We start from the raw sequence: 23815 nt of genomic DNA, 5'->3' as shown, positions 1-23815 counted from the left end.
TTCAGCGATCCAACTTCTCTTCGCAGAAAGCTGTAAGATTCTTGCTCTGGGAGTCCTCCACAATTCCTTTCTTGTACTCAATGGAATAGCTCTTTTCTTTTTGCACTCATCTTGTCTGGGGGTCAAAATATTATTCCCTTTAAATCTACCATTAAATCAAGTGTTAACTGAAGACTTACGAGACAGGAGTGGCAACAAAAATGATGGTCCACACAAAAGAATGGTCCACACAAAAGCGACAAAAAATTCCAGGCACCAAAATTCAGAAAATGTTTCTTTATTTCATACGAGTGCATTAAGTATGTCTGTTACAATATACGACGTATTGAATTACGAAGATTCATATTAGACACAACCACGTCCGTTTGTTATCAAGTGGGCACGTTATTCATGCGTTGTGTCTATACTCTGATTGGTCATTCGGCAATAAGTCCCGAGTTCATCTGTTTACATAGACGTTTACCTCTCATCCAAAGGCACCTGCTTGGGTATTTACAAATAGTTATAATTTATATTATCATTTACTTTAAGTATTAAGTCAATAATATTATTTATTTATATTTATATATTAATATTATTTTATAATTCAATATGCCCATCGTGTGTTGCAACAAACGTACGAAATGCGTCCCTCTGACTGACAATCTTTACTGGGGCTTATTTTTGGGGTAGGGCTTATGTTACGAGCATCCTGAAAAATCATTCTAGGGCTTATTTTCCGGTTAGGTCTCATTTTGGGGCAAATACGGCATAAATATACCTTTTACAGATGAAGAAAGTAAAGTTTAGAAAGCTTAAGTGCTAACTTGCCTAAGTACACAGCTAGTAGGTGTAAAGACATAATGTAAAGTCAAGCAATGGCACTCCAGAACCTATGATCTTAACTACATATACTCTACACTCTTTCAATGAATATATATCAACTGGAAGTCACCATGAGTCTGGCATGGTCTGTGCCATGATAAATAAACCAGACTATTCTCCCTGCCTTCGTGGAGTGTACAGTCTCGTAGGTATGACACACAAACAACACCACACAATAAGAATGTAATGAACTCATAGGATAAATGAAATTAATAATGAATAGAAGAATACATAGAAATTAGACAAGAAATAAGACTTTCTTTTTTAAAAACAAATATGTATTAGGCACATACTATGTACCAGGCACTGTGCTAGGTGCTGAGGACAGGATGTTAAGCCAAACAAGAATTTTCCAGGTTGGGAGGGGGAATGGGAGAGAGAAAAATGAGTGATTCAGGCAGAAGAAAGAGCATGTGCAAAGGCCAAGAGACAAAAGAGCATAAACTACTGATGTTACTGAAAATAATTCAGAATAACAATAATTTGTAATTGTAAAGTAGGAGGGGTGAAGTATGAAGCTGAGGAGATTAAAAAAAAATCAGAGCCATCTGTGAAGGCAATGTCAAAGAGCTTGGACTTTAATAGTAAATTTGGTACACACAGGGTATGTGTGCAGAGAGGGATGTGATCATATTAGAGTTTTAAAACTGCTTTTTTGACGATCGTGGAGAATGAATTAGATGGAAATATAACAAAGCAGAGAGCACGTTGTCGTGCGGGGCGGCCTGCGGGGTCTCTACTGCCGCTCCCCACATAAGAACGCAGGATACGGTGAGGCCAACAAGGAACACCCATGGAGCCATAGGTAGGGGAGCCATACCACCACGGTCTCACTGGAGGCTGGGCCCACCGGACGCCGACCTGCCGTCCGCTTTTCCGCCAACCGACCGACCGACGACTCTTCTCCACTCTCCTCTGTTCCTCTCTCTCGGCTCTCCTCTTCCGCTCTCTTCGGCTCTGCTTGGCTCTGCTCGACTCCTCGGGAATCCTCGGCAGTCCTCCGTAGTTGCAGCAGTTATACCAGCGGCCAATTGGCTAACCGGCCATAGCCGATGGCCAATCAGCCACAGCCCACGGCCATTCACCACCCGAGCCAGCACCCCTTCACGTGAGGCCGAGAGCCTGTAAACTACTCTCTGGGGCTCTGTCCCCACACACGTATAGGAGGCTGTTCCACACTATTCTACCGTGTTTCCCCGAAAATAAGACCTAGCCGGACAATCAGCTCTAATGCATCTTTTTGGAGCAAAAATTAATATAAGACCCAGTCTTATTTTACTATAGTATATAAGACCTTTATTTCATATGAGTGCATTAAGTATATATATAGTATATAATATATGCTATATATATATAGTATATAAGACCTTTATTTCATACGAGTGCATTAATAAATATAGTATATTTATTATAGTATATAAGACCCAGTCTTATTTTACTATAAGACTGGGTCTTATATACTATAATAATATAATATAATATAATATAATATAATATAATATAATATAAGACCGGGTCTTATGTTAATTTTTGCTCCAAAAGATGCATTAGAGCTGATAGTCCGGCTAGGTCTTATTTTCGGGGAAACACGGTAGATTAAGAAGTTACTATGGTCTGGATTAAAGTAAGAATAGAGAAAAGTGGATTATTGCAAAGCTATTTAGGAGACAGAATTATGAGGAACTGGGGGCAATTCATTCCTTTTCTCTAAGCATTTATTAGAACACCTAGTCAACCCTTGCACTACACCCCAGGAGATACAATGGCGAAGAGAGATGTGATCCCTTGCCTTGAGGTATCTTACAGTACAGAAGGAAAGACAGATATTAGACAAGTAGTGAATTACAACTGTGCTAAGTCCTTCAAACGAGAAATACTAGGTGCTTTTACTGGAGATTCTGACCCAATCTGACCAATATGAGGAGTCAGAGAAACCTTGAGGAAGTGACTTCTATTGTGGTAACACACATAATGTAAAATTTGGCATTTTAACCACTTAAAATTGTACAATTCAGTGGCATTAAGTACATTTACAATGTTGTACAACCTTTACTATTATCTAGTCCCAGAACTTATTCGTCACCCTAAACAGAAACCCTGTACGCACTAAGCAGTCCCTCCTTATTGCCACTGGCCATCACTAACCCGCTTTGTCTCTCTGGATTTGCCCATTCTGGATTAGCTCATATGAATGAAATCACTAACTATGTGGGTTTTGTGCCTGGATTCTTTCACTTAGCACAATGTTTTCAAGGTCCATCCATGTTGTAGCATGTATCAGTACTTCATTCATGTTTATGACTAATATTCCATTTCAGAAATATAGCATATTTTCTTTATCCATTCATCAGCTGTTGGACATTTGGGTTGGGTTGTTTCCATCTTTTGCCCATTGTGAGTTAGAGCTGCTAGGACATTCATGTATGAGTTTTTATTTGAACACATTTTCAGTTATTTTGGGTATATACCTGGGAATTGAATTGCTGGGTAATATAGTAAGTCTATGTTTAGTTTACTGAGGAACTCCCAGACTGTTTTCCACAGCAGCTGCACCATGTTTTCTTTCCACCAGCAGCATATGAGGGGTCCAGTTTCTCCACATGCTCATTGATACCTGCTATGGCTATCTTTTCTATTATAGCCATCTTAGTGCATGTGAAGTGCTATGTTATTATAGTCTTGATTTCCATTTCCTTACTGACAAGTGACATTATCTTTTATGTGCTTATTGGCCTTATCTTATTGGTGCTTATCTTCTTTGGAGAAATGCCTGTTCAAGTCCTTTGCCCATTTTTTTAACTGAGTTGGTTTGTATTGTTGGGTTATAAAAATTCTTTATATATTCTAGATATTATCCCCTTATCAGATACATGATTTGCAAATATTTTCACCCATTACTTGGGTTGTCTTTCACTTTCTTGATAGTGTCCCTTGATGCACAAGTTTTTAATTCTGATAAAGTCGTATTGATCTACTTTTGTTGTAGCTTGTCATTTAAGGACTATTTAAGAAACCATAGTGAAATCCAAGGTCATGAAGATTTGCCTCTATGTTTTCTTTAAGGAGTTTTATAGTTTTAGCACTTACATTTAAGGATGTGTTGCATTTTGAGTTGACTTTTGTATGTGGTGTGTGGTATGGGTCCAACTTCATTCTTTTGCATGTGGCTATCCAGTTGTCCCAGCGTTACTTATTGAAGACACTGTGTTCTTTCCCCATTAAATGGTGTTGGCACCATTGTGCCAAATTTCAGGACTCTCAGTTCTATGCCATCTATCCCTATGTCTGTCTTTACATCGGCACTACACTATTTTATTACTGCAGCTTAAGTTTGGAAATTGGGAAATGTGGGTCCTCCAACTTTGTTCTTCTGTGTCAAGACTGTTTGGGCTATTCTAGGCGCCTGTGATTCCACGTGAACTTGAGGATTAGCTTTTCCATTTTGTAAAAAAAAAAAAAAAGACTCCATTGGGATTTCGATAAAGATTACATTTAATTTGAAGATGGTTTGGGGGCATATTGCCATCTTAACAATATTAAGCCTTCCAATCCGTGAACACAGGTTGTCTTTCCACTTCTTTAGGTCTTCTTTAATTTCTTCAATATTGTGTAGTAGGAAGTGACATTTAGGTTGACTGAATTGTGCAGTAAGAAGGGAAGGGAGTGACCTGGGATGGCATCTGGGATCAGGATTCAGGCTCCTGACACAGTGGCTCCTGACACTCTATAGTGGGAAACAAGGCCAGAGAATGCAAGGAGGAGACATTGTTTAATTTGGTTTAAAAGTACTGTGATTCAGTGCCTCTGAAATATTTAAATCAGAGGGGTAACAATTCTCTTTCAAAACACCCTTACTTTAGCAAGACTGGATGTTTTGTATTGAACATGACATTTCAAAGCTGAGAGCTCTTTTTCAGATTTTTTTGTCATCAAAGAAAGAATATGTTTGCTGTAGCTTTTGTATTGTGTATTTTATTGCATTAGGCAATCGCTACCATATCAATAGGCTATTATATATTTATGTCAAGTGATTAGAATCTCATTTAAACCAATGAATGTCTTTAAACGTTACAAGAAAAAATCATTTCTTTGCATTTTAACATATAATACAGTTGAGGTTTTCCTACCTTTGGATAGTGTTGGCCCCTTTATACTTACCATACAAGTTTCCTTTTAAATATTCTGCAAGTAACGGCACAAGTCAAGTACAGTATACTTTTAATCAAGTATGGAAGTATTTTCTTACATTCTTCTTTCCTATTTCTGTTATCCCCTCTCCCCACATAACGCCCTTCACATACGACGTATGTTCAGCACATATGACAGGCGACACTCAGCTCCTTGTCAGCTCATCTAGGAGGTGGATAGACTAAAATTAATGTCACGATGACCTAGTGCTTAGGTCACTGCATCACCTGGCAAAGGTTAATTTTGCATATTTATCAATATATTATTTGATATTAGAAAGAACTTTTTGTATATTAATGCCTACAATGTTTATAAAAGGACATCTTATTTTAAATTATTCAATTTTTTAAACCAATCTATAATGACTGTCTTGAACTAGATGAGTAAACCTCAAGGTTTTTAAAAATCAAACAAAAGTGATTATGTAGCATGAATTTAGAGTAAAATATCAGAAATTACACAAGATCTAAAATAGAGCATTAGCCTACATTACTGAAGTCATACTGAATAGTGACTTTTTACAATGAGAAATTGTCTATATCTTACAAATACTACTAATGACAGGGCTTTTTTTTAATGGCAAGAACACAAATAGATTATATCAGTAAAATATAGTAGTGTTCAGGCTCTTAAATCAAAGCCTATGGACAGAAAAAGTAAGAGATTTAGGAGATTTTAGGGGGATAAGGAAACATTAGGGGACTTATTACTCTATATAACAGACAGCTGCCACAGGCAAAAAACAAATAAAATGGCAATTAAGTTGATTGTAGTACTTTAATGTTTTAAAGAATACTTATTAAAAATACAGATTTTTTTTTAAATCTTACATTCTTGACAGATATAGCATCACCTACCTTTCTAAAAACGGTAGGGGTAAACACAATTATAGGAAATGTATGTTAATTAGTGGTACAATAGTATGGATTGAAAAACTCTGACACACTCCTACTACCTGCTGCTTTAAAGTTAGATTATGGCCTGGAATTTATGTCAGGTTGGTTCCAAAATGGAATATTGGGTCCCAGGCCAGTATCGGAGCATTGATAAACCGTGTCTAGTCTGGCACAGCTTCTCCAGCCATGAAAGCATAAATCACAAAGAAAAAATTTAAACAAGCAATTATTTGAGATACCAAGAAAGGAAAGGAAATCAGTTTTGTAAAAAACACTTCCCGCTTTTTATAAGCTTCTTTATTTACTCCGGATAGTTAACATAACAGTGTTCAATAGTGAAGTAAGCAGGTTTTACACTCACTATCACTGTATGGATAGAAAGAGCCATACACATTTTTGTTTTTATAAGTCATCTCCTATCACTGCAATATGGCACATGAGAACAGAGATTCAGAGCCAGAAAGTTAATAAATACATTTAACATTGTCAAGCATTCAAAAGATAAATGCAATCATATAGCAAAAAAAAAATCAGTTTGTAACTTTGACCTTCCCCAAGGATGTGAAGAATCTTTTCGTGTGTCAGAAATCTCTATAGCAAAGATTCCTATGAGAGAAAACACATGATGCAAATTAATATTTTTAACTCGCCGATTATACCATGTATAAAAAAATATACTCTAACATTAATTTGGCAATACTTAAGATTTTTTTCCTAGCTTTAGTGAAGAAAAACAGATACAATGTGGTTTTTTGCTCAGTTTTCACAAACTGTGATACATCCATATCATGGAATAATATTCGACAATAAAAAGGAATGAACTATTGATACATATAACTCGGATCAATCTCATGGATATTGTGCTAAATGAAAAAAAGGCCAATCTCAAAAAGTTACATACTGTTTGTGATTCCATTTATGTAAAATGATGTAATTAGAGAGCTGGAGAAGAAATTAGTGTTTGCCAGGGGAGGGCTGTGACTACAGAGGGGTATCACGGGGGCACGAGTTCCTTGGTGCTGATGGAACAATGCAGTATCTTGATTGTGGTGGTGGATATGTGTGGTGTGTAAAAAATCTGTACACACACACACAAATGAGTGCATGTAAACACCAGTGAAAACTGAATAAGGCCTACGGATTAACTGTATTGTACCAATATCAATTTCCTGGTTTGTCAGGTAGTGCCACTGGTAAGCTGGGGGAAGGATACGTGGAACTGTCTGTACTATTTTTTGCAACTACCTGTGAGACTGTAATCCTTTTCAAATAAAAGCAAAATGAAACAAAACTGTAGTACAGCCATACAATGGAATACTATGCAGCAGTTAAAAGGCACATGCAACAACACCTGATACACACAGCAACGTGGAAAAATCTCAAATATATTATGCTGAGTGAAAGTCAAACAGTAGAGGCTACATACTGCATGATTCCATTTATGTGACAACTCAGAAAGGCAAAACTATAGGGGGAGGAGACAGACCAGTGGTTGGAGGAAAGCAAATTAAGTACATTGATTGCCATCTAAATAACAGGTGGTAGTCAAAAGATGCCATTTAAAATTAACAGCAAAAGTTAAGTAAGAAAAAAGAGGATTAAGGACATTACTAAAAGTAGTAAAGGAAAGGTAACTACTATAAGAAAACACACACCTTCCTGAATATCAAAAGAAATGTTCAAACGCAAAGAATAACGAAATTGAGAAAGAAATGTAGTAAAGTCACATAATAAACACAGCTATCATGAGATAATATGACAGAGTTGAGATCAAATTTAACAGTCATATTAATAATATGAAGGAGATTAACTCACCTATTTAAAAAAAGAATTTTGAAATGGCTCATAAAGCAAAATTCAAATCCATACCATATACAAGAGAGATACTTAAAAATGCAGTGATTCAAAAAAGCTAAAAGTAAAGAAATGGACAAAGATTTACCAAGCAAATGCAGACACTAAGGAAACAGGAGTTGCTAACTCTAATACCAAGTAGATGCCCATCCCCTCACCCATCCAAAAAGATTAAATGTGTCAGAAAAGGACCACATTCCACGACGAAGATATGACAGTTCAAAACATCTATGCAACAAATAAAACAGCAAATCACCTATTAAAACAAAATGTGTAGGAGATACAGGAAGAAAATAAAAACATACTAATAATAGGAGATTTTAAAACACCATTCTTAGCACCACAGGTCAAGTGGACAAAAATTAAGCAATGATATAAAAGAACTAAAAATCAAAAAGGTAAATCTTTTAGATATATATACACTATACCCGGAGAAGAATGTATCTTCTTAAGGGCACGTGCACTGTTCACAAAAACTGATCATGTAGTAAAGTACAAAGAATACATCAGTAGTTTCCATAAAACAGAAATATTATTAACAATATTATCTAATCACAATGCAATAACACTAGAAGTTGAAAATGAAACCAAAACACACACAAAAAAGCCCTTCTCACTGGAGAGGTGGGATAGAAAGCATACACAAGAGACTGATACTTCTTCAAGTATTACTTTTGCAGAGTTTTGACTTTTGAAAGCATATTAATCTATATACTCAAAAATTAAATCAAGGAAAAAAACTAGGAAGGTGAAAAATGAAAGCAAATTGAAACAAGTAAGTCTAATGTTATTTCAAATATATACCATAATCACAGAGAAAGGAAAACAATAATCCAAGCAATTTAACAACACAATATGTGACTAAATGCACTCAAGGCTTAGGGTAGGCAGCCCATGGAAATAGGAAGGGAGAACTGCAAACAGATCCTGAACTTTTTAAAAAGTTGGTCTGTTTATTGTAGTGACTTAGGAGAAGAAATTTTGAAACTATTTTGGATGCATTCTGGGACTGAGCAAATGAGTGAGAATGCTGAGGTTGTGGAACAAACATGTGGTGTTGAGCCAAGTCTCTCACTGCAGAAGAGAGGGCTTACAAATACAGAATGGAAGGAGGCAAAAAAGAAACCTGTGAGGGTGATTTGGAACTGGAAGTACTGGTTTTTGTTTTTTTTTTAATTGTGTGTGTGTGTGTGTGTGTGTGTGTGTGTGTGTGTGTGTGTGTGTGTAGAGGGAGAGAGCATGTGAAAGAGTGTGAGTGAATGAGACAGCACATGTGTTGTCCCGTAAACACATAAAAAGCAAATGGGGCAAAATTTTAGCAATAGTGAGTATGGGTAAAAGGTATACAGATGTTCTTTGTATTACTTTTTGTTACGTCTTGTAAGTTTGAAATTATTTCTCGATAAAAACGTTTTTTACAAAATTTGTGACATAAGAATATATCTAAAATATTTTCCTCTGGAAAATTTAGCTTATTAATTTCCTAGACCATATGTCTTTTATGGTACTATAATAATTAACCAAATTAATAATTAATGAAAGTATATTAAAAAATTGATGATGTAGAAATAAAAAGAAAATCAGATTTTTAAGATATAATTTATGTAAACATTCGATAAAATGGAGATTGTTCACTTTAGCATATGTATATAAAATTCTCAAAATACTTTACTTTTATGTGAACATATCCAATCATATAGCAATGTCTAAATAGCACTATTCACGATAGACTGTTACTGTTTCCTTACTCCCTCAAATAGTCACTGTATCTATTGTTATATGGTCCCCACAGAATGGATCCTAAACCACTCACTCCTCCAGTGATCGATCGAGGCCTCGGTCAGGAGATCGATGGTGAGCACGATCTGGTGAATGACATTTTGTGTTTGGCTTCATTGTAGAACTCAGATGATAAGCATTACTTGAGTAATTCTGGCGGCGGAGTTCTTGCACAGCCCTCTCCCTAAAGCAAAATAGTGAGGCTTTTTCACTTTGTATCCAGTGATATCATTAATACTGTCGTAAAACTGTAATTCAAGTCAGACTTTAAGACCCAACCATCGTGAAATAATTGAAATCTGCTGTTATCTAAGAAATAATGCTTCCCAGGCTAAATGGTGCCTAGAGACAAAACCTGCCTTTCAAAGCGCTCCGTCCCTAGTTGTCGTTTGGTAATGTCTAAGTCAGCTTCCAACTGCGTCACGACGTTTCTGAACTGGGCCACGTCTCTACTCTGGATGGCCCTGTGGAAGGGAATAGAAGGGTGACACCTGATTAAACTTAAAATATGCCTAGGGCTCCTAGAGTACCTGAACCATATTGGCAATGTTTTCTCAGCTGGATCCAAACCAAACTGTGATTTATATGAATGTATATGCCAAGGTTAGATGTAGGAAATGTACAAACTAGCCTACTTGAAAAGCCTACGCCATGCCAGTCCCATTCAGTTAGTTAAACCTTCTCTGTGTCTATTTCCCTGTGTTTAAATGGGGTAATATTATCTATTATCTATCTATATTATCTATTTACTGCAAATTATTTTTATAAAAGTACTTTGAGGTATTCTATGCAAAGTCATAGTATGACCAAATAATGAACCTTGGAATTCACTAGCACTGTGATTAATGTGGTCTGTTATATATAGTATATGAAATCAACCAAGTGCTTTACATATACTTATAATTAATTTGATATACCTGCATACACTGTTAAAAATACAACCTCTCTTCAATCAGCAGGGTCTTCCTTAGGGCTATGCAATGCCTCAAAAACCCTGTAATAAGACCCACTATCGTAAGGAAGACAGTGACAGACACGAGTGCTGCTTGCACAGAACACTCTAGCCTCTTTGCTTGCTTCCAGGACTGCATTAGAGACTGCTGAAATCTAAATGGAGAGACTAAGAACATGAAAGTTTACCATGTTTACCAGTTCTAAGTGACAGGACTTGTCAGCCAGCTGAAACTGAATGGACCCTTTATGGTGGGCCTCTGGGCACACATCACTGAGGCAGCTTTCCTCCTAACAGCTGGAGTCAGTGATCCTGCTAACCAGTTGAAGGTATCACAAAAGCCCAGCTGTGGTGACTGAAAAGAATGACTCAGTCGCAGCTGCCTTAACCTGGAAACAGTTTCTGAAGGAAACTGGCCTTGGCTTTGCAGCCTTTGCTTAGCCAGGGGCTCCTGGGAATGGCTGATTCCTGAGACCATGATTCCTATCCTTCCCCAGATCCCAAGCTCAGACAGGGGGGCAGAGGCTGGATGAAAAAGCATTATAGATGGGACAGATAAGAACAGAGGCCAAGCATCCCGTCAGTTTTTGTGAGAGGTGACCAAGTTTAGTAATAAAACATTCACTATCCACGCAGGCATTTCTAGCCAACCTTGCAGCCAGGGTCATTTAATAAGATGCAAATGATGGTAGGGATTCTAAAAAGAAAAGAAAAAGAAGCCAAAATCAATGTTCTAAGGGCAGTAAGCCTTCCGTATTCTGTGGATGCAGGAGTTCTTCCAGGTACCTAGTATACGAGTGCACTTATAGGTGCATAAGGAAATGCTATGAGACAAATGGAAAAATTAGGTAGCAATACCAGGGGGCTCCATAAATAGAAAAATTCTTCTGGTTTCAGAAGTATTTCATTTTTTTTCTAATCTGGTTATAATATTTCCTAAAGGCAATATTTTAGATCAGACATCCTGTTATACCCAAAGCTCTGTTGGAAACAATCAATGGAGATGGTTAAACTTAAATTTAGATCGATCTAGATAAACACATAATAGAAATAAGTACTGCATCTTAGGCAAATCACAATATTTCTGGTCCCCAGTTTAATGGTAAATTATGGGTGCTTAATTTGTCTAAATTCCAGCTTTAAAATTCCATTAACCTATAAAGTACAAAAATTTAAGAAATATGACTTTATGTTATTATATTGCTAACCAACTCACATTTTATTTTCTGCCAAGCAAAGGTGTTCTTTAAGAAGCTGAATTTCAGATTCTTTTTCTTGAAGTGCTATCTGAGACTGGTATTCTTTGTCTCGATTGGCTACCAGCAAAGCTTCTAGATTCTGCATGGAGATTCTCTCATTTGTCATCTGACTCCTGAGGAGCTCTATTTCAGAACGAGCAGAATCCAACTCATTCTCCATCTGTACAATAATAGGAAGATATCTGTACTTATTCCTCTTCATTCACTTAACTCACAGATTATCAGAGGCTTATAACATTTCCTTATTATGTTATAACCTGACAACCCCTTTTCATTTCTTGATTAGAAATTGTGTCTTTCTTCTTACCACACACACACACACACACACACACACACACACACACACCACACACACGCACACACACACACAGTATCACTTTCCCCAACTCTCTGATCTTATCAGAAAATTCATTAATAAGTGAAGACTTATTAATCCCAAACTGCACTGCAAACAATTTCCATTTGCAGCTTTGATGTGTATTTATATATTTCTGCAAGACTGCCATGGTGTGGTCTGCAACTACTGCTTTGTCCTGAGTTAGGGGAGTTACAAGCACCTAACTACCTTATGGAACGTCATCGTGCTCCATAGTTAAGGAAAATTAGGAATGATGACACATTCCCTCTCTTGAATAAATCTTTGGAAAGCTTCATTTTTTTTTGAAGGTTATCTCAAGCCTGGAATATGCTCTGTAAGCTAAGGGTTTCTTCGGAAGGAAGAAAACCAGACATTACTATTTAGAAAAAAATGATTCCTTATCTCATAATACACAATATAACCAATTACATATGCATTTTAAAAAGTTAAATGTAAAAAGGTAAAACTCTAAGAAAAGAGGATTTAATAAAAATGAAATTATTGGGGAAGGGGTAGGCAGGTAAGGGAACTTTCTAGGCTAGATAACAATTTAAAAATGATGTCTGACCACACAAAAACATATTGATAGTCAATATAAATTTAAAATTTACAAGAAAACAACTGGAAGAAATTAAGCTCAGTAAATAAAAGAGGTAATATCTTACTAATATAAGGAACTCATACAAATTGATGAGAAATATGAACTAATGATATGCACAGAAAACTTACAAAATATAAAAATTAGGTCGGTGCGAAAGGAATCGCGGTTTAAAAGATTGAAAATAATTGCAAAAACCGCAATACCTTTAGCACCAACCTAATAATAAACATATAGGAAAAAATTACCTTTACGAATAACCAAAGAAATATAAATTAAAACATGATGCTATTTCTGGTCCAGGGTTCCTTAACCTTGGCAATACTGATATTTTGAGTTGGATAATTATTTGGTGTATAGGGAGCTGCCCTATGCCTAATAGAATGTTTAGCAGCAGCCCTGGCCTCTATTCACGAGAAGCCAGTAGCATTTCCCTACTCTCATTGTGGCCATCAAAAATGTCTCCAGACATGGCTAAATGTACACCAGGGAGCACAATCTCTTTTTGTTGAACCACTGTTCCAGTTTATCAAATTGACAAATTTCTTAGCATGTGTTTATTAACATTAAAATGGGCAATGGCAATTTCATATACTCCTTGGCAATAATACAAAATGGAGAATCACTGTTTTTTCGGTAACAGCTTTATGGGAAAATCATTCACATACCATACAACTCACCCACTTAAAGGGTGCAATTGAATTGTTTTAGTATATTAAAAGAGTTGTAGATCATTCCACAATCTCACACTCTAGTGTTAAAAGCTTTCATCCTCCCAAAATAAAACCCATTAGCAGTCACTTCCCACCTCTCCCACTCCGCCATTGGCTCCAGCACCAGCCCTAAGCAATCTCTAATCTACTTTCTCTCTCTGTGATCTGCCTTAATCTGGACATTTCATATAAATTGAATCCAATGGGTGTGTGGTCTTTTGTGGCTGGCTTCCTTCACTTAGCCTAATGTTTTCAAGAGTTATCCATGTTTTAGCAGGTATCAGTACTTCATTACTTTTATTGCCAAGTAATATTCCCTTACATAGATGTAGGCACATTTCAGTTATTTACACTTTCTGGCTATTATAAATAATGTTGCTCAGAACATTTGTGTACAAGTTTTTGCATGGACCTAAGTTTTCATTCCTCTTCAATAGATAGGAGTAGAATTCCTGGGCTTTATGGTAACCCTATTTTTAACTTTGAAGAACTGTCAAAATGTTTTCCAAAAGTGGACTCACTGTCATACATTCCCATCAGGAATGTATGAGGGTTCCAAACTCTCTACATCTTTGCCGACACTTGTTATTGTCTACTATTATTATTATTATTACTATTATTATTACCGTCTTAGTCTTTGTAAAATGGTATAGTTTTAATTTGCATTTCTCTGATTGTTAATGATGTTGAGCAACTTTTCATGTGCTTATTGGCCATTTATGTATCTTTTATAGAGAAATGACTACTGAGAGCCTTTGCCCTTTATTTCAGGTTATTATTAAGTTGTAAGAGTTCTTTATTCTAGATACAATTCTCTTGTTGGATGTATGATTCACAAATGTTTTTTTTCCATTCTGTGAAATGTCTTTTTACTTCATTGATGATATAATTTGCAGCACAAAGTTTTTTTTATTATTATTTTGAAGACTTTTCTATCTATTTCTTTTCTTTTGTTGTGTTTTTTATGTGTATCTAAGAAAGGATTACCTAACCCAAAGTTATAAAGATTTAATTGTATGCTTTCTTCTTAAGAGTTTTTTTAAGTTTAGCTCTTATATGGAGGGAAGATAATCCATTTTAAGTTAATTTTTGCATATGGTATGTGATAAAAATACAACTTCATTCTTTTCCATGGAGATGCTCAGTTGTCCCAATACCATTTGTTGAAAAGACTGTTCTTTCCCCCATTAAATTGCACTGGCACCAATTTTTTGAAAATAATTTGGCCACAAATACAGGGGTTCATTTCTGGACTCATGATTCTATTCCATTGAACTATATGTCTCTCCTTATGCTGGTACTATACTATCTAGATTACTGCAGTTTTGTGGCCATTTTTGAAATTAGGAAGTGTTAGTCCTCTTTGTTCTTCTTTTTCAAGATTATTTTGGCTATTCTAAGCCACTTGTACTTCCATATTAATTGTATATCATCTTATCAATTTCTATAAAGAAGCCAATTTGAGGTAGTATTGCCATTTTAACAATGTTGTCTTCTGATCCATGAATATGGGACGTCTTTCCATTTATTTAGGTCTTCTTTAATTTCTTTTGACAATGTTTTTAACATACAAGTTTTACACTTCTTTTGTTAAATTTATTCCTGAGTATTTTATCCTCTCTTGATGCTTTCCTTTTTTGTGTAATTCCATTTGATGGAATTGTTTTCTTATTTGCATTTTTGAATTGTTCATTGTTAACATAGAAATGCAATTGATTACTGTATATTGATCTTGTATTGTGCAACTTTGATAAACTCATTTATTAGTTTTAATAGTTTTTAGTAAATTCCTTAAAATTTTCTATATCTAAGATCATATCACCTGTAAATAGAGAGAGTTTTATTTCTTTATTATCTGGATGCCTTTTATTTCTTTTTCTTGCCTAATTTCCCAGGCTAGAACTTCCAGTACAGTGTTGAATAGAAGAGGTGAAGAGGGCATTTTTGTCTTGTTACTGACAAGAAAGAGGAAAAATACTCAGTCTTTCACTGTTAAGTATGATGTTAGTTGTGGGGTTTTTTGTAGGTGCTCTTTATTAGGTTAACTTGACTTCTATTTCTAGTTCATAGTTTTTTAAAGTCGTGAAATGGTGTTGGATTTTTTCAAATGCTTTTTCTGCATCTATTGAGATGATCATTGTTTTTTGCTCTTTATTCTATTGATATATTTCATTAATTGATTTTTAGGAATTAAATCAACCTTGCATTCTGGGATAAATCAACTTGATTATGGTATAAAATTCATTTTATATGTTGTTGGATTCAGTTTTCTAGTATTTTGCCTGAGAATTTTTCATCTAAATTCATAAGGTATATTGATCTACAGTTTTCTGTTCTTCTGATGTCTTTGTGTGGTTGTGGCATCAGGGTAATACTGCCTTCATATAATACACTAGAAAGTGTTCTCTTCTATTTTTGGAAGATTTTTGTGAAAAGTTTACATCAATTCACCTTTAAACATTTGGAAAAATTCGTAATTGAAGCCTTCTTTTTATGGAAGTTTTAAAATTACTAACTCAATCTCTTTACTTGTTATAGTCAGATTTTCTATTTTTCCTTAAATGAGTTTCAGTACTTTGTATATTTCTGGGAATTTATTGATTTCACCTGTTATCTAATTTTTGGCATTTATTTGCTAATAATATACCTTTATAATAATCCTTTCATTTTCTGTAAGGATGGTAGTGATGTTCCCTCTTTTATTTCTGGTTTTAGTAATTTAATATCTACGTGTAATTAAAGAATATTAAAGGAAGGATATTTAGAATTCATGTTCTCAACATTCCTATTGAGGAGAGTTAGATAAAAAACAGATTTATTTATTTGGAAGATATAAAAATAAGACCTGGGTAAACTGTATGGCATGTGAATTATATTTCAATAAGTTAAAAAAAAACTAAGACTATAAAAGGTTCTAAAATTCCTTATTCTAGTGCTTTAAATCATTTTCATCAGGAAATAAAGATGGAAATATAGATCTTTTTCCTCTAACCTCTACTTTCTCATTTAAAATATTTTGAGTGATTCCAGGGATGCAAAGCTGGTTTGATAGTCAAAAATCAATCAGTGTAATCTATCAAATCAACAGGCTAAAGAAGAAAAATCACATGAACATATTAACTGATACAGAAAAAGCATCTGACAAAAATTCAACACCCACTCATGACAAAAACTCTCAGAAATATAGGAAAAGAAGAAAACTTCCCTAACTTGATTTAAAAAAAAAATCTATAAAATCCTCTAGAAAGACTGAATGCTTTTCCCCTAAGATTGGAAGAAAGAAAGGATATGTCTGTTTTGATCACTGTTATTCAACATAGCACTAAAGTACTAACCAGTGCAAAAAGACAAGAGAAGGCATAAATACTAGAAAGGAAGAAACAAAACTGTCCTTATTTTCAGATAACATAATTGTCTACATAGAAAATTCCAAGAAATCTTCAGAAAAACTCCTACAACTAGTAAGTGAGTTCGGCAAGGTCACAGGATGTAAGACAAACATTCAAAAATCAATTGTACTTCTATATACTGGCAATGAATACATTAACAGCAAAATGAAAACTAGAATATCATTTACAGTGATTCAATAAAAGAACAAATAATTTGTATTTTGTAGGTGTAAATCTAACAAAATGTGTGTAGAACTTGCATGCTGAGAACTACACAAAGCTAATAAAAGAAATCGAAGATCTAAACAAGCCATACTGTGTTCATGGATTGGAAGCCTCAACATAGCAAAGATGTTAGTTCCAACCGAATTGATGTACAGGTTTAATGCAATTCCTATCAAAATCCCAGCAAGATTTTTTGAAGAAATAGACAGATTATACTAAAACTTACATGGAAAGGCAAAGAGACTAGAATAGCAAAGACGATTTTGAAAAAGCAGAATAAAGTGGATGGAATCTACCTACCTGATTTAAAGATTTATTATTAACTATGGTAATCAAGACTGTGTTGGTATCGGTGGAGAAAGAAACAGATTAATATAAAAGAATAGAAAACCAAGAAACAGACCCACTCAAATACATCCAACTGATTTTTCACAAATGTTGATTTCACAAAATCAATTCAAAGGAGGAGAGGTGGTGTTTTCAACAATTGATACTAGAGCAATTGGACACCCATAGGCAATAAATGAACCTTGACCTAAACCTCACACATGCAGGAATTAACTCAAAATGAATTATAGAATTGAATGTGAAACATAAAACTATAAAATTTCTGGAATAAAACCAGGCATCCCAGAAGCTTTGGGATCTAGAGCTATGAAAATAATTCTTAGACTTAAAACCAAAAGCATAATCCATAAAAAGAAAATTGATAAATTGCACTTCATCAAAATTTAAAACTTTTGCTCTGAGAAAGACCCTGACAAGAGGATGAAAACACAAGCTACATAGTAGGAGAAAATATTTGCAAACCACATATCTGATAAAGGACTAGTATCTCAAATATATAAAGAACTCTCAATACTCAACATTAAAACAAGCAACAGTCCAAGGAGAAGATGGAAAGAAGACTTAAAGAGACATTTCACTGAAGAAGATATATAATAACAAATAAGCACACAGAAAGATGTTCAACTTCATTAGTAATTAGGGAAACGCAACCAGACAATGATGTAGCACTACATACATATCAGAATTGCTAAAAGAAAAAATAGTGACAACACCAAATGCTGACAAAGAAACATTAAAAGTGGATCACTGATGCATTGTTGATTGCAATGCAAAATGGTACAGACACTTGGGAAAACAATGTGTCACTTCCCTAAAACACTAATCGTGCAGCTACTATATGATCAAAAAATTGTATCCCTGGACATTTACAGAAAAATGAAGATTTCTGTTCACACAAAAACCTGTACAGAAATGTTTACAATAGCCTACTTTGTAAGATCCCCAAACTGGAAATAACCCAGATATCCTTCAATGCGTGTATCTTAATTACACTATGCAACTTGTATAGTTAAACAAACTGGAACATTCCATGTTACACCAATAGCATGGAATACTACTCAGCAACAGAAGGAGTGAAGTATTAACACATGCAACAACCTGGATGAATCTCCAGAGAATTATGCTGAGTGAAAAGGTTACATGCTGTATAATTCTATTTATATAGCATTCTTGGAGTGACACAATTATAGAAATAGAGAACAGATTAGTGGTTGCCAGGGGGTAAGAAGGGGGTGGGATGAGAGGAAAGCAGATAGGACTACAAAGGGCAACATGATGGATGCTGGGATGGAAATGTTCCATATCCTCATCAGCACCCTGGTTGTGATATTAGACTACCATTTTGCAAGATGCTACCCCTGGGAGCCCAGGTAAAGGATATACAGGGTTCCTTTGTATTATGTTGTACAATTGTATGTGAATCTACACTTATCTCAAAATTGAAAGTTTAATTTTAAAAAATTGAGTGTCTCTCTATGCATAGTACAGCTGAAGAAATAGAAAGATAAGTAAAATAGTCCTTGCACTTGAAATTATAGCTTATTATGGAAATAAACATATAGACATCAATGACTAAATTTCAAGGCAAAAATTTTATGTCAGGAGTATTTTAAAATATAACGAGAATTAGCCTGACCACTTCACACTCATTAGACTAGCTATTATCAAAAAAAGAAAAAACAAAACTGAAAAATAACACGTGTTTCAGTTATTACAACATGTATTACTTTTCCAGTTTGAAAACACCAAGTAAAATATGTTTTTAAAGAAAAATTAAGAACATATTATTTGAATTTTTACAGCGAGTATTCATGAGTTACTTTCATAATCAAAAGGTTCTTGCTGAAATAAAAATGACTTAAGGAAGAGTCTGAGAATTCTGTCATATACCACTTCATTAATTAAATGTTTACAGTGGATTCTTACCAGCTAGACACATGATTCTCAAATGCAACAAACAGTAGACTAACAAAATTAAACTTTCAATAAGTTTTGGTAGTAACAGAAATGTAAACAGGACCAAAATTTGTTGATATTTTAATTACACTGTGCAACTTGTATGCATATCCCTTTAGGATTGGGCTCCATCTGTCTCTCCAGATGCATCTCCAGCCACTGTCAGCCATGCATGCTACACAGGCCACTGCAAATTACTTACTATTCACTCAAGAATTCATTTATAGCTCCATATGTTGCTATGCTGTTGTTCCTTTTGAATGGAATGCCTCCTCCCTTCTGCCAAATAGGAACCCCCTCTCTAAAACCCTGATTATTTCTTATTAGTATAACATGTATCCCAAATCATTTGTATGTCAAGACTGGAAGGGGCTTAAGGGCAGGGGCCTATATCTTTTGAACATTATATTCACAGTGAGAACACAATATCAGGCACATGGTAGATACAATCAACTGAATTACCATTTAAAAGAACCCAATTAGTAAATTAATTGAGCTTAAAAGAGTATCATTAAAGTTATAATTTAGCTGGATAAACCTCAACCTCGCCCTTCTTTGCTGATTGGTATGTCAATGCGTTTTATAATTCTTCAGGCTAAAAGTACTGTAAATTACATATTCAAAGAGTTTCTGTTATATTCTTGAATTGTTGGAACATAGCTGTCAAATTAATCTCTTGGACATTAAAAATAAGATCTAAAGATGAAAGACATGTCTTGATGTACTGTTTTATAAAAAAGAACTTGTTTTTCTAAACTTGTAGTAATTTTATAGTAATAGAAACATGAATAGAACCACTTTAAATGTATTGCATACCATTTCTATTTCTTGATCTTTAGCAACCAACTGTCGATTAAGAAGTTCTTTGCTTGAGTCAAGTTTAATACAAAGTTCCCTTGTGGAAGACAAGTCTGCAAGGGCAGATACTTTTTCAAACTGAACCTTCTGAAGCTCCTCTTCCATCTTTACAACAGATTTATGTAAGGTAGAAATCTGGGACTTGTAAGACCTTTCTGCATTTAAGTGCTGCAAAAACAAAATTATTAAATGTATATATATAAATATATATATATATATGCATATATATATTTTTTCCTAACTTGTAAAAAAACTACAACATGGAAAACAAAATGGGCAAATCTTTTAATGATAGTATACTTACATTATGAGAAACATTAGATAATATAGGCGGTGATAGTATGTACAAAGCCCTCTGGGAAAAATTAATTTGGGTTTCAAATTTCTATACATAAGGTGGTCAACTGATCATGCTTTTTAATGTAATTAGAAAACAACTTTCCCATTTGAAAGTCTCAACCCCAAAGCTAGTTGAGATATATACATTTGGTCTATAGTTCTGTCAAGATTTGCCACAGTTTCAATTATTCTGTAATATAAATATTGTTGTCTTTAACAATAAAGTGGCAAACAAAACATTAGCCACTGTTCCATTCATAATACCCAATTTTCCAATTCTTGAATGGCATGTTGATATCGACCATAATCTCATAAAATGAGGGCTGATAACTCTCTAGCACTTACTAATACCTGAAGGAAAAAGATAAGGGCAAGTATAAATTAAGAAGGGCAAGTATAAATTAAGAATACATCCACATGAGAAACAAGAGCATGTTTTTAGAAATGGTAATATGAGATTCAAGTTATATAAACGCTTTCAAACATTCAAGATAATTCCATACCCCCCTTTTTTCAAGGAAAAAAAATGTCTTACGTAAGTGCACTGCCACCTACAGAGAAGTATTTGCTATTATGTGAAGCTAACAGAACTGAGAGGCAAATAAAGACATTTTTTCTGCTTTTGCAAGTATAAAGCACAAAAACTTATTCCTGGAATAAATTATTTGGGCACAATTCACTCCTTCCTTTCTCCCTTCCTTCCTTCCTCACTCACTCTATTTCTCACTCATTCTTCAAATAAACTTCTCTCCATCCATCCATCCACCCACCCACCCATCTATCCATCTACGCCATACTTGTTGAGGATATTCTATGTTTCAGTCAACGTGCCTAGAAGCATATCCAATGGTAAGCAAAATGGTCTCTGCTCTTATAAAATTTCCAGACTATGGAGGAGTTGTGCATCAGTCAAATAATCATACAGAGGAATATGTAAATACATATTAAGCAAATACTTCTAGAAAAAAAAGTACATAATAAAGAAAAGTGACCTAGACTGAGAGGGAAGTCAGGAACGGCTTTCCTGAGTAAATGACACTTGAGCTGAGTAAGAGCTGAAAGGTGAGTAGATACAGAGTGCGTGTTGGGGAGAGCAGCTTTCCAGGTCAGGAATGCTAAGTGCAAAGGCTCTGGAGGGAGAGTGCTCCAAGAACACGGAGAAAGGTAGGATGGCTGAAGCTCAGAGATCACAGAGAAGACTGATAGGAGATGTCGCTGAAAAGGTATATACAACTTACAAGACAGAGAGCCTAATCAGCCAGGTTCAAATTTAGGTCTTTATCCACTGAAAGGTCTTAAAGAGGAAAGTGATATGATTAGTTTTGTGTTTTGCAAAGGTCACTCTGGATGTTTCAGGTTCTAGTAAGACAGTTAAGAGGAAACACTTTTCTTAAAGGTTAAGATAAAACAGAACCAAAAATTATTTTTGTAATTCATAGATGAGCTTTCAGGGAAGAAAGAGAAATTCTCACAGGCCAAAAACAAAGAGACAACAAAGCTAGAGAAGGAAGCAAATGAGCAGGCTAACAGCTGGGTGTAAAAAGACCCAGGACACTGAATGGCTTATGTTTCAACATTCAAGCAAGGATAGGAGACAAGAATTTTGGACTAACTGAGAGTTGGAAATGAGACCTCTACATAATCTTGTACCCCAGAAAGGAGGCTCCGGGGAGGGGCGGGGGGAATCCACTCAACTTCATAGACATAACAAAATTTTATCTAGATTTAGTCTCTGGATAGGGAAAAAAATACCTTCTGTAAGAAATTGAAATCTTTGGTCTGATTTCACTCAATTTTGGAGTCTGATTTTATACTACCCATCCTAAATTCTGAACTTTAACATGAAGTTTGTCCCATGCCAATGATAACCCAGATCCCTTTACAGAAGCAAATCTGTCTTCCGGCCATACAAGACTCTATAGGGGAAAAGGTCCTGTTCAAGAGGCGCTTACAATCAAACACAGGAGGACACAACCCACCACGAGGGAGAGTCAGAGTAAAATAACACACAGCAGGATGAGACTTGTAAAACTTCAAATTACTGAACAAAATATTTTAGAAGGCATGGAAAATATGCTTAAAAGTTTTAAAGACATTAAAGAAATTTTGAAAAGTAGATGACTTAGGAAAATGCAGGCAGATTTGAAGAAGAGTCAAACAGAACTTCTGGAAGAAAGAAAAAGTAGTCACAAAAATGAAGCCTTAATGAATGAATCAAAGAATAGATGAGTACAGCTGAAGAGGGAAGAATTAACAGGAAAACAGATCACTGCACAGAGATATAAATATATGGAAACTATGAGAAAAAGATCAATAAAAATTTGGACTAGAAGACCCAAGAAGCATATTACAAAGAGTTGAAGGAAACAGTAGAGTGAATTTGGAGTCAGTAATATTCAAAGAAATAACACCTGAGAGTTTTCCAGACTAAATAAAAGGCATGAATACAGAGGACCAAAAAAGTGCAACAAAACCAGAGCCCTCCCAAAACAAATCCATACCTAGATATATAATAGTGAAACTACAAACAAAGAAAAAGAGAAGACCTTAAAAGGAACCAATGACAAAAGACAGACTTACAAGGAATAACGATTAGAATGAGAACAGACTTCTCAACAAAAAAGACAACAATTATTTTTAAACTTATCATGGGAAAATACCTCTAAATCTGAATTCTATATTCAGATAAACTAATATACAAGAACAAGGGTAAAATAAAGCCATTTTTAGACAAAGACTGAGAAAATTAACTTAGAGATCAAAGAAAGTTTTGAAGAAAGGAAACTGAAAAGGAATAAATAGAAGGTAAGAAGTAATGATGAATGAAGAATTTTGCAAAGAATGAAAAATAAGCATTCACTGAAAGGATAAAAACAATAGTAATAATTTATTTTTAAGGATATGAAAAAACAAGGTGGAACTAAAATAGTACCAACAATATCTTACGATTGGTGTGTGAGTGTGTGTATGAGAGAGAGAATAGGAGAGAGTGCACACACCCTAGTAAGCAGGGTGCTGAACTCAATATTCAAATATTCCTAGGACTATATATTGTTTAGGAGGAGGGTTGGACATACTAATGATAGACTTTGTTAAATATGCATATTACAACTTTAGCTGCTAAAAGAATAGATTGAAAATGTACAACTTCCAAACCAACGAGCAGCAGGGATAGGAAGTATGTAAAGAAAACAAACACATAGAAGACAAATAAAAGGAAAGAAAGAAACAAAACAATC

General features: G+C 34.9%; 1 protein-coding gene across 8 annotated transcripts in view; it reads right to left on the bottom strand.

The window, feature by feature from the left end:
* Positions 1-5815: 5815 nt before the first annotated feature.
* Positions 5816-23815, bottom strand: part of TSGA10 (testis specific 10) — a 106731-nt gene continuing 88731 nt past the window's right edge. For 6 of the 8 annotated variants that reach the window (XM_074332357.2, XM_074332362.2, XM_074332355.2 and 3 more), the window contains 5 exons: positions 20196-20405; positions 11750-11952; positions 9937-10045; positions 9616-9761; positions 5816-6554 (listed from right to left, as the gene is read on the bottom strand). In XM_074332357.2, coding sequence (XP_074188458.1) covers positions 6530-6554; positions 9616-9761; positions 9937-10045; positions 11750-11952; positions 20196-20405 — 693 coding nt within the window. In that variant the 3' untranslated portion in view covers positions 5816-6529. Of the gene's footprint in view, positions 6555-9615; positions 9766-9936; positions 10046-11749; positions 11953-20195; positions 20406-23815 lie in introns of all 8 variants that reach the window. The other 2 variants (XM_074332359.2, XM_019753883.3) reach the window with 1 other exon arrangement.

This window comes from Rhinolophus sinicus, chromosome 2 (assembly GCF_057876585.1).
Source record: "Rhinolophus sinicus isolate RSI-liver-muscle chromosome 2, RSI-T2T, whole genome shotgun sequence".
Classification (NCBI taxonomy): Eukaryota; Metazoa; Chordata; class Mammalia; order Chiroptera; family Rhinolophidae; genus Rhinolophus; species Rhinolophus sinicus.
The sequence above is the reverse complement of the archived record's forward strand: the minus strand, read 5'-3'. Positions and strand labels throughout refer to the sequence as shown.